The sequence below is a fragment of the Bombus impatiens genome, unplaced genomic scaffold (assembly GCF_000188095.3).
Source record: "Bombus impatiens unplaced genomic scaffold, BIMP_2.2 scf_1274, whole genome shotgun sequence".
Lineage (NCBI taxonomy): Eukaryota > Metazoa > Arthropoda > Insecta > Hymenoptera > Apidae > Bombus > Bombus impatiens.
In genome coordinates, this window is record NT_177693.1 from 196,428 (window position 1) to 211,831 (window position 15,404).

At 31.4% G+C, this 15,404-nt stretch overlaps 2 protein-coding genes across 10 annotated transcripts in view; both read right to left on the bottom strand.

Annotated features, from left to right (window-relative positions):
* Positions 1-4,530: 4,530 nt before the first annotated feature.
* LOC100743402 (farnesol dehydrogenase) lies at positions 4,531-7,338 on the bottom strand. Its single transcript, XM_003493587.4, has 7 exons — positions 7,166-7,338; positions 6,721-6,828; positions 6,477-6,630; positions 5,941-6,153; positions 5,359-5,609; positions 5,069-5,215; positions 4,531-4,932 (listed from the first exon to the last, which is right to left on the bottom strand). Exons 3-7 carry the CDS (start codon positions 6,562-6,564, stop codon positions 4,891-4,893), a joined length of 741 nt encoding a protein of 246 aa, XP_003493635.1. The 5' UTR covers positions 6,565-6,630; positions 6,721-6,828; positions 7,166-7,338; the 3' UTR covers positions 4,531-4,890.
* Positions 7,339-10,943: 3,605 nt separating this feature from the next.
* Positions 10,944-15,404, bottom strand: part of LOC100743522 (MAP kinase-activating death domain protein) — a 40,003-nt gene continuing 35,542 nt past the window's right edge. For 6 of the 9 annotated variants that reach the window (XM_012391899.3, XM_012391902.3, XM_033323764.1 and 3 more), the window contains 3 exons: positions 15,097-15,169; positions 14,802-14,848; positions 13,093-14,210 (listed from right to left, as the gene is read on the bottom strand). In XM_012391899.3, the coding sequence (XP_012247322.1) occupies positions 13,833-14,210; positions 14,802-14,848; positions 15,097-15,169 (498 nt within the window). In that variant the 3' untranslated portion in view covers positions 13,093-13,832. Of the gene's footprint in view, positions 11,024-13,092; positions 14,211-14,531; positions 14,639-14,801; positions 14,849-15,096; positions 15,170-15,404 lie in introns of those variants that run through there. The other 3 variants (XM_033323767.1, XM_033323765.1, XM_033323762.1) reach the window with 2 other exon arrangements.

Consider the following 15,404-nt stretch of genomic DNA (forward strand, 5'->3'; position numbering starts at 1 on the left):
CCCCCCAAGAGTAATAATATATACGAATATTATATTACATTCTGAAAAACTTTTTAGATATACAGGTATAATTAATGTGAATTCAATTATTTAGGCTATAATATCAAATAGAGATATTCAAATATAAATTACAAGGAAATTTTAAAAAATGTTCAAAAATGTACTTATGTAGAAAAGTACATTATGTAAAAATGAATTTCGTGCTTCTTCCAAAACATCCCTCCTCCAAGAAAGGCCTCTGGATCCGTCACTGTTATGATCTCACTAATTTTATATTCTTTCCGTCAAGAATATGCATATGTTTTATTAATATTGATATATTCTATCATTAATATATATTAATATATACTATTATCGTATTTTATTTTTACCGTATTAAGTACCATTGTTTGATCAACTGATTCCTCGCTTCGCTAATAGAAATTTTTCCCATGAGCGATTTTTCTTTGTCTACTGTCGGTTCCATTAATTTGTAGAAATTGTCGCTGAGACTTTGTAACCAAAAATTTGCTTCTTCGAAACGACCAGATAATCGCAAGACTATCGCTTTCAGTAAATTGAATCCTGGATTGTATGGATTACAATCTAGTGCTTTTTCGACTATAATCAAAGCTTTGTCATAACAATTGTACATGCACCATATGACGGTATATGCTGATAATGTGTGGCCAGTACTAAATACCACCTGTGTATGTACGTGATGCAATAAGTATATAAAATATATAATATATAACTTATAAGTCAATTTATAAAACATACAACAAAGAGGATATAAGTAATGGAATGTTTTTTAGTATATTAGTTTTTATAGTTTTCTATTAGATTTTTTTATTTAGAATGATGTACAAGATCATTCTCAAAATTTGATCGATGATCAATTAAATAGAATAATATTTTTACTCCTTTTTAAACGATGGAAAGTTACACTGATTAATATAATTAACATTAAATTATTGTAAATGAAGAAACTTATATATTGTGTTGTGGACAGGTAAGATATAATAACAGATACTTTACAGAAACATTACTTACTACACAAATCAGAGACACAAAAAGGATTTGCACGATTCTAAAAAGAAGAATAAATTATTATATTATTACATCATAAATATTATGATTTTTTTAAACATTATAAACATATATATACATAACAAACATAACAGTTCTATTACTTTTATATATCGAATGAATCAGTTAGTGTGAATTATTGGAAACGATTTCACCGGGATCATGGAGGATCTGGCAGCCGGCTGTGCAAGTTGCGGTCATGCGGCTGTGGTCGCGGAGGAATTAGCGCGATTTGCGGTCTCCGTTCACGCTGCTTATTTTTCCGTGGAACTCGGAGGTGCGGTTAGACATGAACTCTACCACGGGTTTAAATCTTCGGATCATCAGCAGTCGTGAAGTCACTTCCGTGCGACCAAGTTCTCCTACCCTCCTTTGTCAACCTCATTTCTCATCTCAATTCAAGAAATTAAGAAAAGAAGCAAGAAAAGAGAAAGGAAGAAAAAGAAGAGGATCAGGAAATTTTTTGGTTTTAATAATTGTTGTTTTTAGAAGTATTACGACCTTTTTTCAAAGAAAACTTTGTTTTAATAAAGATCGCAAAAATTGTTTGTGAAGCAAAGAAGAAAAGAAGAGAGAAAAAAGGAAAGAAATGGAAATAGTGGAAACATCAAAAGGTAAACCACTGGTCCTCTACAAGGGCTACCAATTTCGTCAGTACAGATGCAACGGTGAGGTAATAACGTGGCTATGTTTAAACGAAAAGACGTCCAGGTGTAAAGGTCGAATGGCCACAAGAAATGGGGAAATTTTGAAATTCATTGAACACACGTGTAAGCCTGACCTAGCTAAGTGTGAGGTGAAGAAGCACGTGGCTATAGCGCGGAAGAGAGCAAAAGAGGAAGTGCTGCCGATCGCTCAGATATACAAGGAAGAAGTGGGGCAACTGGTGAATAGGGGATACGAATTTATTACCAATGTTCCGACTTATTCATCGGTAAAAAGCTCCTTATATAGGCTGAGGCGTGGTAAGCGTGACGAGGACGAGTCAAATGATAGTAAGCGAATAGTATTAACGAAGGAATAGTATTTTTCTAAGAATAATAGATATCCGAAGAATAATATTCTACAATCGCACAGGATCAAAGGATTTTATTGCTAATAGAATCAAATAAAAAATTGTGATCATTAGAGTATTACAAATATTCTTGAAAATTGGAGGGGAACTGAAATTTAATGTAATTCCAATGGACTAGATATAATTGTTCACTAATCTAACAAAAATTCATAAAGGTATTTAATATAAACAATATAAAAAAAAGAAGAGAAAGAAAAGAAAAAGAAGTTGAACAATCTATGGCATTTAAACTGTCTGTATATACATATATACATTGTGTTCATTAGCTTGGTATATGTATAATATGTACATTAATTAATGATTGCTTGTACCTTTTGTAATTTGAGAAATAAATGTATCGTAGATAATTGAGTGACTATCAATAATTTTAGTGATTGTAATTAATTTAGATGTGTGTTTACATGTTATCTTTATATCAGGTACATTCCATTACTTTTATCTTAGAATTGTTTAATTCATATATCATTTTATATTTATAACTTTATATCATTATATATTCATAATTAACTTAATTTAATATTAAGGAGATGCGAACTTGTAACAATTCTTTAGCTTTCTCATTATTCTTATCAAGATTTAAAGCTTTTAGAAGCATGTGTCTAGCAATTCCCATTTGCTTTAAACTAATTTTATATTTTGCGTGCACGGCCAGCAAATTGGATGCCCTTATAGAATCGGTATTCAATATAAACTTGTTCCAATATTTCCGAAATATATCGTATTTGTGCAACTTAGGTGTGATATCTAATAATTTATCCTGTTTTGACACACGTAATATTAATATACGAAAAAATTAATAACAATAGGGAATAAGATCGTATACTTGTATCTCTGTCATATCCATTTCGCATAACTTAAGCAGGTAGACTTGTTCATAATCGCCTAGAGCTTCTACTAATAAATTATTTTCGCTATACCAGTCTCCTCTTTTCATGTAGGCATCCATTAATTGCTTATTGTATATAGTTTTCATTCCTTCTTTCGATAGTGTATGATCGAATCTGACCATTGACTTGGCATCTTCGTAGCTTTTGATGGCTTTCGTCCATTTTCCTTAAATCGAACAATTTTCGGTAATATTCGCGGCTTTAGTGTGTATTAGGGCATTTCTTTAAAGACATCTTTGCCTTGATAAAAGTTGTAAAGTAATTTTTCCGTACTATTCGCGATTTTTGGGCTCGAAAATGAATTTTTATTTAATAAAACGCTAGGAATCACACTTTTAGTTTCAAAAAGAGAGAAGGAAAATAGGAAAGAGAAATTCTTAGAGTAAGTAGCCTCTAAAAGGTAGCCTTCATAAAAAATTCCAATTTTTAAACAAGTTTTTTAAACAAATCTTTACAAGTTACGAGACATTTCGCAGAATAACTAATTTAACTGCTGGTTTTTATTAATTATCCATCAACAATGAAAACGATAGATACACATATAAACATTCAATTGCAAGAAAGAAATTAAATTTATATTTATTATATTATAATTTCAAAAACCTTCAAGTAAATGTATATCTCCTTTCAGGGCATAAAATGCGTGAAAATTCGGGTTGTAAAACAATCCTTTGCTGATTAAGCGATTGACTTTCTTTAATTCTTCCCCTTTCTGCATAAGATTACTCGCTTCCTTGAACAAACGTTTCGCGCTCCGTATTTCCTGTCTTTTGGTAAGCGGCTTGTGATAGCTCCATAATTCTCGTAACTACTTCAATTATACATACATTTATAAACTTAGTATATTATTATAAACGTAGTATATTATCTATTCTATTCATCAAATTTTCAAATTTTCGTAAAAATTTTCTGTTCACGAAAAATTTTCACCTATATTAATTTTATATATGTATATTTTGTAATGTTAAGTAAATATATACGTAATATTCATAGTAAGAGTCCTCAACTTGTGTTTTATTTGAATTTTTAAGGTATCCTAGGATGCTATCGATAAAATTTATGATTTCGCAATAAGATTAGTTTTCTATACAATTTTCGGCTGATAGTTTAAAATATATGTATGGAAATTTTATCTTTGAATAAAATTCCTTTATTTAAAATAAAGATTCGTCCCACTTTGATGGCCTCTTTAAAAGGGTTCTTATAACGTTTCTCCGGTGGTGCAAAAGCTTTCTTCTTTTCGGCAAGCTGAAATATCTCCATTTTGAGGGAACGTCGTTCGCAATTTCCACACTTAAATACAATACATGACACATAGGTTATATCATAATATCAATTGTTTTCATTGGAAATAAGCGGGGAAAGAGAACTGGGGTACATAGAAGAATAGATAAAAGGCGTATCTCTATGAACTTCGCCATCTGACGTATAGACGTATCTCTTTTTTAAATATTGAAAATGTTCTCAATGATTGAGAATTGAAAAAAATAATTCAAACAATTTCTTAACAAGAATGGTTAAATTTATTTTCAGAATAAAGGCTGGGAAAGTTTCATTTCAGTTTAAGCTTGAAATATTAGCATCAGCGTTGAAGAATTTTTTTTGCATTATATAGTAGTATATATAGTAGTACTAAAATACTAAGGTATTAGAATTTGTTAAGCGGAACATGAATTTCAATCAACAACAAAATTGTCATCTACATATGTGTTAGAGAAGATTCGATTAATAATATAATAAATTCTGTTCTCACTAAACGTTGTTATTTCTGTAACAATTATTTACGCCATAATCATTGTAACGAATAACTGAATAACTCTAACAATAGTGCAACTAATCCTGAATTGTATCTCATGTTCACTACCAAGACTCGCCTAAAGGTCGCAGAACGATATCTTGAACCTGGAAATACAATTTAAGAACAATATGAACTTTAATATACATTATACCCATAAAATAAATTGAAGATGAAGAATGCAAGATTTTTAAATAAGCATTTATTTTCAAGAAGATCGATTTCGAGTAATGATTTACTCACGACAACATGTGGAGCACATGTTAAAATGTATATTGCAGCTGAAGCGACGTCTTCAGGGTCCAATGTAGGGAACGATGCTAATGCTTCCTCGGAATACGTACTATAGGATACCATTAATTCCGTGCCCACTAATCCTGGACTAATTCCCTGGAATTTGTAGCAAAAAGGAAATTAAGATATCCCGAATGTTTCTGGAAATTTCTGTTTTATTATTGCAATCATTTATAATTTTATTTTTCTGTGATATTTTTATATATTTTATTATTTATATAGAATAATTGGTAACCAACCGTGACCCTAATTTGGGTTCCTGTGAGTTCGTGTCGCAAAGTCTGTGCCAGAGCAGTGATGGCTCTCTTTGAAGCTGGATAAACAGAGAATCCAGGTATAAAAGGCACTCTTTCACCCGCGAGGCTGTTCACGTTTATAATGACACCCTCTCCCCCTGCTTCTCGCATCATACGAATTGCTTCTTTAGTGCAGAGGCACAATCCAAAAACGTTTACGTCGAAAACTGTATGCCAATCTTCTAGATTTCCATCTGTAGATTTAACGAAGCTATCATTTCGTTAATTAACAAATAATAATAATTAGGAAATTTTATTATTTTTGGAATATTGCTAATCGAAATATTCTACGCCTACATGTTGATTTACACTTAATATTCATAATTATGGTTTGAGTAGATTTACATAGCTATTTTTAAATAGATAAAAGTCCAAATTTGATACCAAAATTTCGAAACTTAAATTGAGTATGCCACAAGAACTTTGAAGAAGACTTGTTCAGGGACATAGAATTCTTAAATTCCATTTCTCGATTCATATCTAAATTCACTACGATATCGAATACATTCAAGTTTAAGGAATTACCTATAAGAGAAGATTCTTTGGTCATTCCAGCATTGTTGACCAACACGCTAGCAGGCCCAAGATTTTCTTGCACCCATGCGAAAGCAGAGATCACGCTTTCTTCCTTCGATACGTCGCACTCGACGGCGTGTAGTTTCCCTGAACATTCCTCCAATCCTTGCTCCAGTTCCTTTATCTTCTCTACTCTTCTGGCAAGGCCAGCCACCACCATACCTTATCGAAGTCAATTTATTAATTTCTAAACAATAATTTTCTTTTAATTTATGATTAGCTTTCGATTTATTTAATTTTTAGATTAGATTTTATCTTGATGTTTTAGATTAGTTTATTTTACATTCCTAATGATTAGTTCTTCAATTCCCTCAAGTCTCTAATCTCCGCATAAAAGTGCTAAAAATTTCATTTGTTCTCCTTTCTTCGAACCTAGGATTAAACGTGAAACGTATCGTTTACCAAAGGAATTTTGTAAGCATTTTCCGAAATTGTTCAAATATAATTATTCAATAATAATGATAAAAAGAACTGTCGAAGCTTACCATGACTGACTAATTGCTTGACGATCGCAGCCCCGATTCCAGCACTCGCGCCCGTAACCACGGCCACCTTTCCTACCCATCTGTCCATCCTCGCTATTTCACCTACAGATCGCGACTGTTCGACGCAGCTCCAGTAATAAGATCGCTTATAAGTCTAGAAACCGATAGGTAAAAAGTAACGGCGGCTAAAAATCAATTGCGACTGGTTCAGCAGGAAATCCGATAGTCTCGTGGTAAACCATACCTAGCCTTCGGCTCGATATGTCCTCGGCAATTAATGTTGTTTGCGAGATTTCTGACATCCTGTCTGCGATCTATATTTCCATTTACATGCGATCTCCTCCTACTTATTCTTATAGAACAATGTAATTTCATTAAATGTATAAACATAATATAATACAAATAATAATACAAATATTGAAACACAGAGAATATTTAGATAGAAGGCGTCAAGCTTTTATTTATTGAGAAAATCTGGTTTTAATAGTTTTAGTATACTCCTAAGTTCTAGTAGGGGACATTTTAGTGAAAAAATGTTTCATGTCTTTAACCACCAAATCTATCTTTAACGTTCTTCCTTTTCGATTCGACAATTCTATAATTTCAGTTATCACCAACAAAAATAACACTAAAAATGAATATTTTTTTTTATCCTTCTTAATTAAAAAGAATATGGTTTACTTAATTACATTTTCCGAAATTTTTCTTCAGTTTTTGATAGATGAATCTTTTTCTTTAAAAAACTAAACTTGAGATTTTGCGAATTAGATTTTAGGTCGGAGAATTAGACTTTATTGGAGATATTTGGTCGAAGCGACCGTGATGAACTTCTTTGCTCGACTGCAGTTACGGTGAGCTGCGCACTATACGATTAGGTGCGTACATATAGAACGTTAATTGAGAAGCCCTTGTCATCTGTTTGTTATTGCGCTTCTGTGGTACATAATGGTATAACAGCATGTTCGTTATTTACTTATTGTAAGAATATACCAATCGTGATCACATGGGAAAATTTTTGTTAGTTGTTAACGTGTAATTACATTATCGTATATGTGTTATATTATGTAATTGTCTTCAAGTTAGTATGCCTTATTTGCAAAGTGTATAAGGAAGTAGTTCGTTAGCGAATTAAGGCTAATGAGCGACGCGCTTTAGATTGCGAAATCAATTATCCTGTCGCTTGAAACATCCATTGTACTATTGGAGCACTAATTTAGAAAAAAAAGAAAGGAAATATTAGAACGTATTATTTGGTATCCTTTAATAATTTCCGTAACACGAAAATTACTTATGAATTCTTGTTTAAAAAGTTAATACGATAAATTACCATAGGTTCTGAATTAAACACGTGCTTCGCTTCAAATCTACAAGTTATTTATTGATATAAGGCGCCTACATTACTGAGTACTATACATTTGAAACTTTGTATCGCATCCGCTCCCGATCGAAGCTCTAATAAAACAATTTTCTGCTTTTTTTTCCATTTCATTATTATAATTATTATTGTTAGTATTCGTTCTCGTTCGCCTGTTATTAAATTCGTCACGTATCGTTGTGACAATGATGAATACACGATTCCTTCGAGTATAATGGTCAAATATATTGTAATTTATTATTGTTAAGCAGCTGCAGCATGAAAATGAGTAATTAGAAATATACGATGAATTGTTTTTAATGCAATATATTTCAATTACTAGAAAATACGGAAATTGATTCTAAAACCGTTTAAGAATCGATATAGAAACAGAAAAATTATGATTTCAGAATTAATATAAAAACTCTGAATAGGACAGGAATTTTAGTTCTCGTAACAGTTATTCATGAAACATAAAAAATCGATATTAGCTATACTCAGAAATCTTGAATCTTATATTTTACAAGAAAAAAGGAATCATGTTTTTTACAAGTTTTACAAAGAATTTTACAAATAGAGCTAATCTGTGTCAATTTTTGTTCAAATTCAAACTTTTGTTCATGATCGTATATTCATTTTCGTTTAATCGTAACACGTACAAACGACACGATTCGTTATTTATCGTAGTTTATCAATTAATTGTGAAATTAGATTAAATTTGTTTATTGAATTGTTCTCTGTTTATAAGGTACGTTGAACATTATAGAGAACATGTCTTTTTAATAACAAGTTATTTCCTAATTGATTATATGCGTATAATTGTGTTCCACGATGAAATAAAACACAGTCTGATATTAACTCAGAGCTCGGTTTTACAAGATAAACGTATCGTATGGGTCAGAAGTATAAAAATACTTCTCTGAAGATTCATTGATACGCGTCTTTATGCTAACTTTCCAATAATATTTATCAATAAAATTTTGATCAAAATGGAATTGTGTTCGAGGTTTAAAAATACGAATTGAAACGTGTTTAAAGAAAAGAATAAAAAATGGAGGATTATGAAATTAATTAAATAATATTTATCTTAATTTCCTAAATCGTTCGATAGAATTTTTAATTACAAAACTTTCCAGCTTTTAGTTTCATGAATTATTGGGTTAATATATATATATATCTGTTTTGTAAAATGAATCAATTTTTCTGAAACTTCCAAGACATCAAGATTTTTCAAAATCCTAATATCTTTTAGAAATTTTCAAACTTTGTCTTTGCACGCTAAACCTTCGGAAGTATTTCTAGGCTTTTGATATTTTTTTCAACTTTTCACTAAATTTTTATGTTTGTTATCAAACTCATCGTTTCAAATAATAATAATAATAATCATAATTAATTTTATTGAAAAGGCTAATCACGTGCGGAGAGAACAATGGAGGAATAGAATGCTCGTGGGTTTCCTCTTACATACGAGATATGTGAAATTTTATTTTTTTATTTTCTTGTTTGCAGGGGAACACGTTGAGTTTCAGCCGTATCGATTCGACAACACGGTCTATCTACGAAATGTAAGTACATGTATGTAATTTGAAGCTTCATTTTTTTGATTGCATCTTCCGTTGCACGCACATCACCAGAAACAATAATTAAACTTAAACGTAGGATTGATTTACAAAATTTAAGATCACAGATACGAGATATAATAACTTGAAGGGGTGATACATATCGTAAAGTTTCACTTGTTATGTATGAAAAATGATGTGCAGTTCTGAATATAAGTTTGAGATTACATTTAATATCGAATTTATTTTTAGATGAAGTATAGAAACAAATGTGTTTATTTATAATTATCAATTATCTGAGAGCAGGATAATTCTTCGGTAATCGTCTTAAGTTATTAAAGTCTGTAAGTAGCGAAACAAGTATTAATAAGCAATTGAACCTCGTATATGAAATTTGTATCATTTAAAATTTAATTTGCTATTGTATCGAAGATATTCGGAAACGTTCAAATTTTCGAATTACCACGCTAAATCATTAATCTCAAATCTTTGCTTTTTATCTTTTGTATTCCTTTCTCAACTTTTCGCTGTCGTACACTAAGCACGAAAGAAACGAATCTAAAGCCTAAATTAAAAAGTTAATCTCAAACTTACGATCAGTGCTTACGGCCAAGCTTACAACAAAATCATAAATTAACGTTGCATACAAATTATTATTTTACACGATAAATGTTCAGAAATGCGACGTTTCATTATCTCGTATACTTACGGCTGTTCTTTCCTTTTATTCGCTATGATAATCTTGATAAATCGAAAAATTGATCGTAGTATGCATTTTTAATTTTAATGAATTCGAATAACATAAGGAGATAAATCGACGCTCGTGTTCGACGCTTCGACATTCATTACAAATATACATTAACCTTTACATTATTTAGTATCCATACTAAAATATATACGTAATTAACTTGTTACATTAGCACGACCGACTCATTCCTTTCTTACTTCGCGTTAATTATCATGAGGTAAAGTATGCAAATAGTCAGCCTTGGAGATTTAAAGCCCGTTAGTTTAGAGAATATGTTATACGTCTGTTTAACCACTATACTCATCGCTTCTTTACACATTTTTCTTCTTTTATTGCAACTTTAGGGAGAGAGCATATAATTGATCCTGAAATTTGCAACGTAGAATTAAGGAATATTTTTTTTTTGGTCAACATATTCAAGAATTAATCCTTAATTAATTTAATCCTCAAATTATTTTAAGGATTGTAAAATGATATTCTTGAAATATTGGGAAATTTTATATTTTAACTTTCTCGCATTTGAGAATTTTTTATTTTTATATTTTCAATTTTAGGAATTTCAAGTTTTAATTGTTTTAAGTTTGGAAGTTTTGACTTTTAGACAATAGAAAAACTTCAACTATTTTTTTGCAAGAAATTAGCATAATATCAGCTAACTTTAATTAACTTTATCTATGAATTTTGAGAATTTGTAATTTCCTCGATTTTAAATTTCTTTTAAATAAAATTACTAGCCAACCTCAAAGAATTCACGTGATTTCAAATTTCAAGATCAACGTGGAGCAGGAATCTCTTTTTCTAATCCCTTTGTCTCCTCCAGACCGACCATTCGTCGACTAGAAAACAATAATTATTCCTCACACCTATTACGACTCCGACTAAAATCCTAAAAAAGAAAAGAGAAAGTCTGAATAAAATCGTTCATCTCTTTTAACGGCGTTAACGAGTCAAAACGTCTTAAAACAGATCTTACAACAACAACGATACAATTAGTTGAAATGAATGCATGATTATGTATAGAGAGGGAGAGACGGCTATTGTATCGATCCTATCCGAGATTATACATAATACTCTTTTGGGCTATTTCATGCGGCCATATGAAATTAAATAACTTCATCTTCACCTTCTTTCATCTTCATTTTTCTCCATCAAATTAGATGATCACAGTTATAGTCTGTTTCGATGTATTTTATACAAAATTGTTCCACCGATTATACGAATATTAGTTCTTCCTCTACTTTTTTTATTCTTTTTATTTCTTTTTTTTTCTCTTCTCTATCTCATTTATTGTATCTCAGAATTGCTTTACGTGCTATTCATAGAAAACACCGCCAAGAAAGACCACGCCATTGATTATACGCGGACCTTCTTCGAAGCTTCGAAGGATAGTTTAACGGCGTTATAAGTAGATTTCTTTCACGAACGACTAATATATTTTTATCGTTGCTGGGAGAAATTTAACGAAGTCGTATACGATTATGATTTCTTGCTTTACCGCAATCCGTCAAAATAATCTTCACCACAATATTCGCGAGGTAAAACTTAATACGAGGATTTATATTTATATATATATATGTCTTTAAATATTTCACTTCCAATTTGTATATCACTCTGGATAATTTTTAAAATACAGGATGTATATTTTATGAAGTTCCTGTTCCCTTAAAAATTTCTTTAATTTTTCTCTTCAATGCCCGCAATAAAATGTATCTTGCTATAGTTACTGTTTTCATACCTCGTTATATTTCCTCCAGCAACTACGCAAGCTTTATTACTTCATGTCTCTACACGTGCACACAATGGACATATCAAAGAATGAAACTATTAGAGAGATATATTCCTTTTCTCTTATAAGTCTTCCTTACGATCCATAGTAAGGGGATCAAAGAACATGTAAATCGCCCAGTACGATCTTCTATTTGTTCATTTAAATACCACTCGAATCCATACTTCCGAATGTACAATAACCATTGTTACTCTATTACGTTGCTGTTACTATAATTATTATTATTATCATCATTATTATTATTATTATTGTTATTGTTATCATCATCATTATCATCATCAGCATCACCATCATCACCACCACCACCATCATCATCATCACCGTCGTCGTCGTCGTCGTCGTCGTCGTCGTCGTCGTCATCATCATCATCATCATCATCATCATCATCATCAACTTCATTTTACTTCGAATCGTCAATCGATAATTTTTCAAGTTCTTCCACCGAGAACTGTTGAAAAAATGCTTCGCAATTCATTTTAATCATTTTACACCCAAGACTCCCGCTTTGTAAATAATTATCACGATTGTGTCCAGTTAATCAGCCAATTTCTCAATGATGTTTTTCTTTTCACTTTTTGATTCACGAATTATTTTTTCAATTGCTTTATGAAACGCTTAACACGTTGACTGTCATAGAAATTATCACTGGATTTGAATATATTTTTATTTAAGACACCAAACTCTAAGAAGAATTTCGTAGAATAATTCTCAATTTTCCAACTGAAAAAATATATCCTTAGAACGCAATGAATAATCTAAACTGAAATTAATAAAAAGGATAGATTTCGATCTGATAAATAATTTTCGAAGTAAATATTCATAAATACCATTCGAGGTTACAAAGTTCGGAGTTCTGTAATTCTTTAAAAGAATTTGAAAGCAAATTACAACTTAATTTCACTATATCATATTTTACATTGAAAATTATTCTTGTTAAATAATCGACTTAGCTAGTTCGTTAGGCAACGTGTTGTCGTTTTAACCCTCCAGTCTGATTCCAGTCTCAAAATACCCTCGTTCGATTCCATCGACTACTTTTCTCGAATAGAATACGAAACAGGTTTTCCACATTTAGAGGAAACTTAGAGCTGACTCTCTGAGAATGATCGGAGGATGATATACCGCTGTTTGAGCGGCGCGTGCAACGATTACCAATTTTTTATAGTCAGAGATCAAAGTTGAAATGAAACGATTTTTGAGAATTTGAAAATTAAAGATTCTTTAGATTAGACTTTTTAGATTAGATTTTTCTGCTCGTTTCGATCCATTTGCATCGGAGGCGTATCTAATAGCGTGTATAGCGTTCCCTTTGGAATTGAGATTAGGATGACGCAGGAATTTATATATTTCAAGAACAAATAATTGGTCCATTTTTATCGAAATGCTTGCGAATCATTTGTCATCGGATAGAGAATCACAAATACTCGGTGAATATTCCAATACAAACGTTCGCAAACATTTGTGAACTTTTGCAAACATCTGAAATAGATTACATTTCTTTTTTCGTTCTCGAATTATTCAAGTAAATAATCTAATGACTAATTCTGTATATGAAATCCTAGATTTTCTTTCAAATTGCCACAGTTCAGATTTCACATTTTCTATTCGTTGTTCTTCCCCATAAAACTCGTCAAATTTCATTACGATCAGCCATTAGTGCCGTTCGAAAAAATTTTCCTAGGTGCTATTAATTTTTTATTACTTCAATAAATTTTATCATACCTAAGAATCCGTATAATTTACTCATTATCATCCACATCCAACATTTGGAAGGTCTATTCTTTTACATTCCTTAACGATGCAAATGGATTAAGGTTGAAACGATTAAGGTTTACACCCAAGGTAGGCAAGCGTAGGGGGCACATTTATTGTAATTATGCACAAATGGGAGCGAGTGTCTGCCTCTGTGTCAGTGATGCTTAGGAAAAGAATCGAGGTGCGCGTTTCTATGGCCTTGATTAGGTTGGCCGACATTGCTACCTGAATGTTGTTGAGTTTGAGGCTGTTGCTGTTGTTGTTGACGTTGCTGCTGATACTGTGCACGTTGTTGTGTTTGTTGGTGTTGTTGATATTGTTGCTTCTGCTGTGGTTGCTGACGTTGCTGTGACTGAGGTTGTTGACGTTGTGGTTGTTGTTGGTGCTGTTGTGGTTGCTGTTGCTGTTGCTGGGGCTGGGGCTGGGATTGACGCGGGAGCTGCTGCTGTTGGTTCTGTTGTTGCTTTCTTTGCCCCAACCCAACGGCCAAGTAAGAGAACACACAGAGGACCGAGTAACAGATTTGATCTGCCTGTAATTTTGCATATCAAATTTTTGTTAGGGATTATTCATTGCATCATTCAGTACTTTATTGGACATGTGTGTTTTATTCTTATCTATTTTGGAAGATTTGACAATTTTTGTAAATATATGCTTTTTAATCTTTTGCACTTTTAACTTATGATTAAGAAACAAGAATTTTATTTAATAAGATAATATAGGAAAAAACGAAGATGAATTATGATGGGCAGCGATTATTATAAGCTTCTGGAAGCGAAAAAAGAACAAAATCTAAAATAAGCAACGGAGAATTACATGTGGAAAACGAAAAATAAAAAAATGGTAATTAAACCTTCATGCATTGTCGTTTTCGGGATCGGCTTGAACCTCAGACGAGAATTCATATAACGTAAAGGCAACGGAGAATACCCTGTGGATGCAGTGGCACAGTTCATTGGTCTGTTACATAATATACAAAAGAAAATATTTTAAAATATTTAATCATTACGATGAATAATATGATAAGAGAATACTAGATGTACGGGAGATACATATATAGTAACAAGCAATTAAAGAAAAATTATTTTAAAAAACTCGTATCATTAGAACTTAATCTACTTACCATTTGAGACTTATATTTACGTTGAATTACTTGTCTAGTTTTAGGATCTGAAAAGTAAAAAATATCAACATTAAAAGTTCGAAATTGAAGGGGAATATTAAAAAATTTATTAACAAAAAATATAACAAATATACTTTTATATAGGAGTATACGATAAGAAAAATCCTATACTCCTATATATAATCTTTTATATAAAAGTGGTATAAAACAATATTCTTTTTAAATAAAACTATTTTGTAAATCTTTTAGAATAATTATTTCCTTTTTTATATTTTCTTTATAAGAATTTACTCACTGAATTCTTCCAATACAAAGATCCCATCCTTCTGAGTAAAGCACTTGCGGATATGATCGAGTCTTACAAAAAACTGCAAATAATACGATCGTCTTGCATTAGTCGAGATCGGAAACGAAATAATTTCGCGGTCTACTCTTACATGCACACTTGTGATTCGATCCTCTATGGCTTTATATGCCCCGGACAATATAAAACCGTGTGTGCCAACAACATTTCGGAAAAAAAGGCGTGAAAAACTCGTTCGAGTAAAATAATGCTCAATTCGATAATGGGATAAAGCTCTGAATCGTCGATTGTCTTGTACT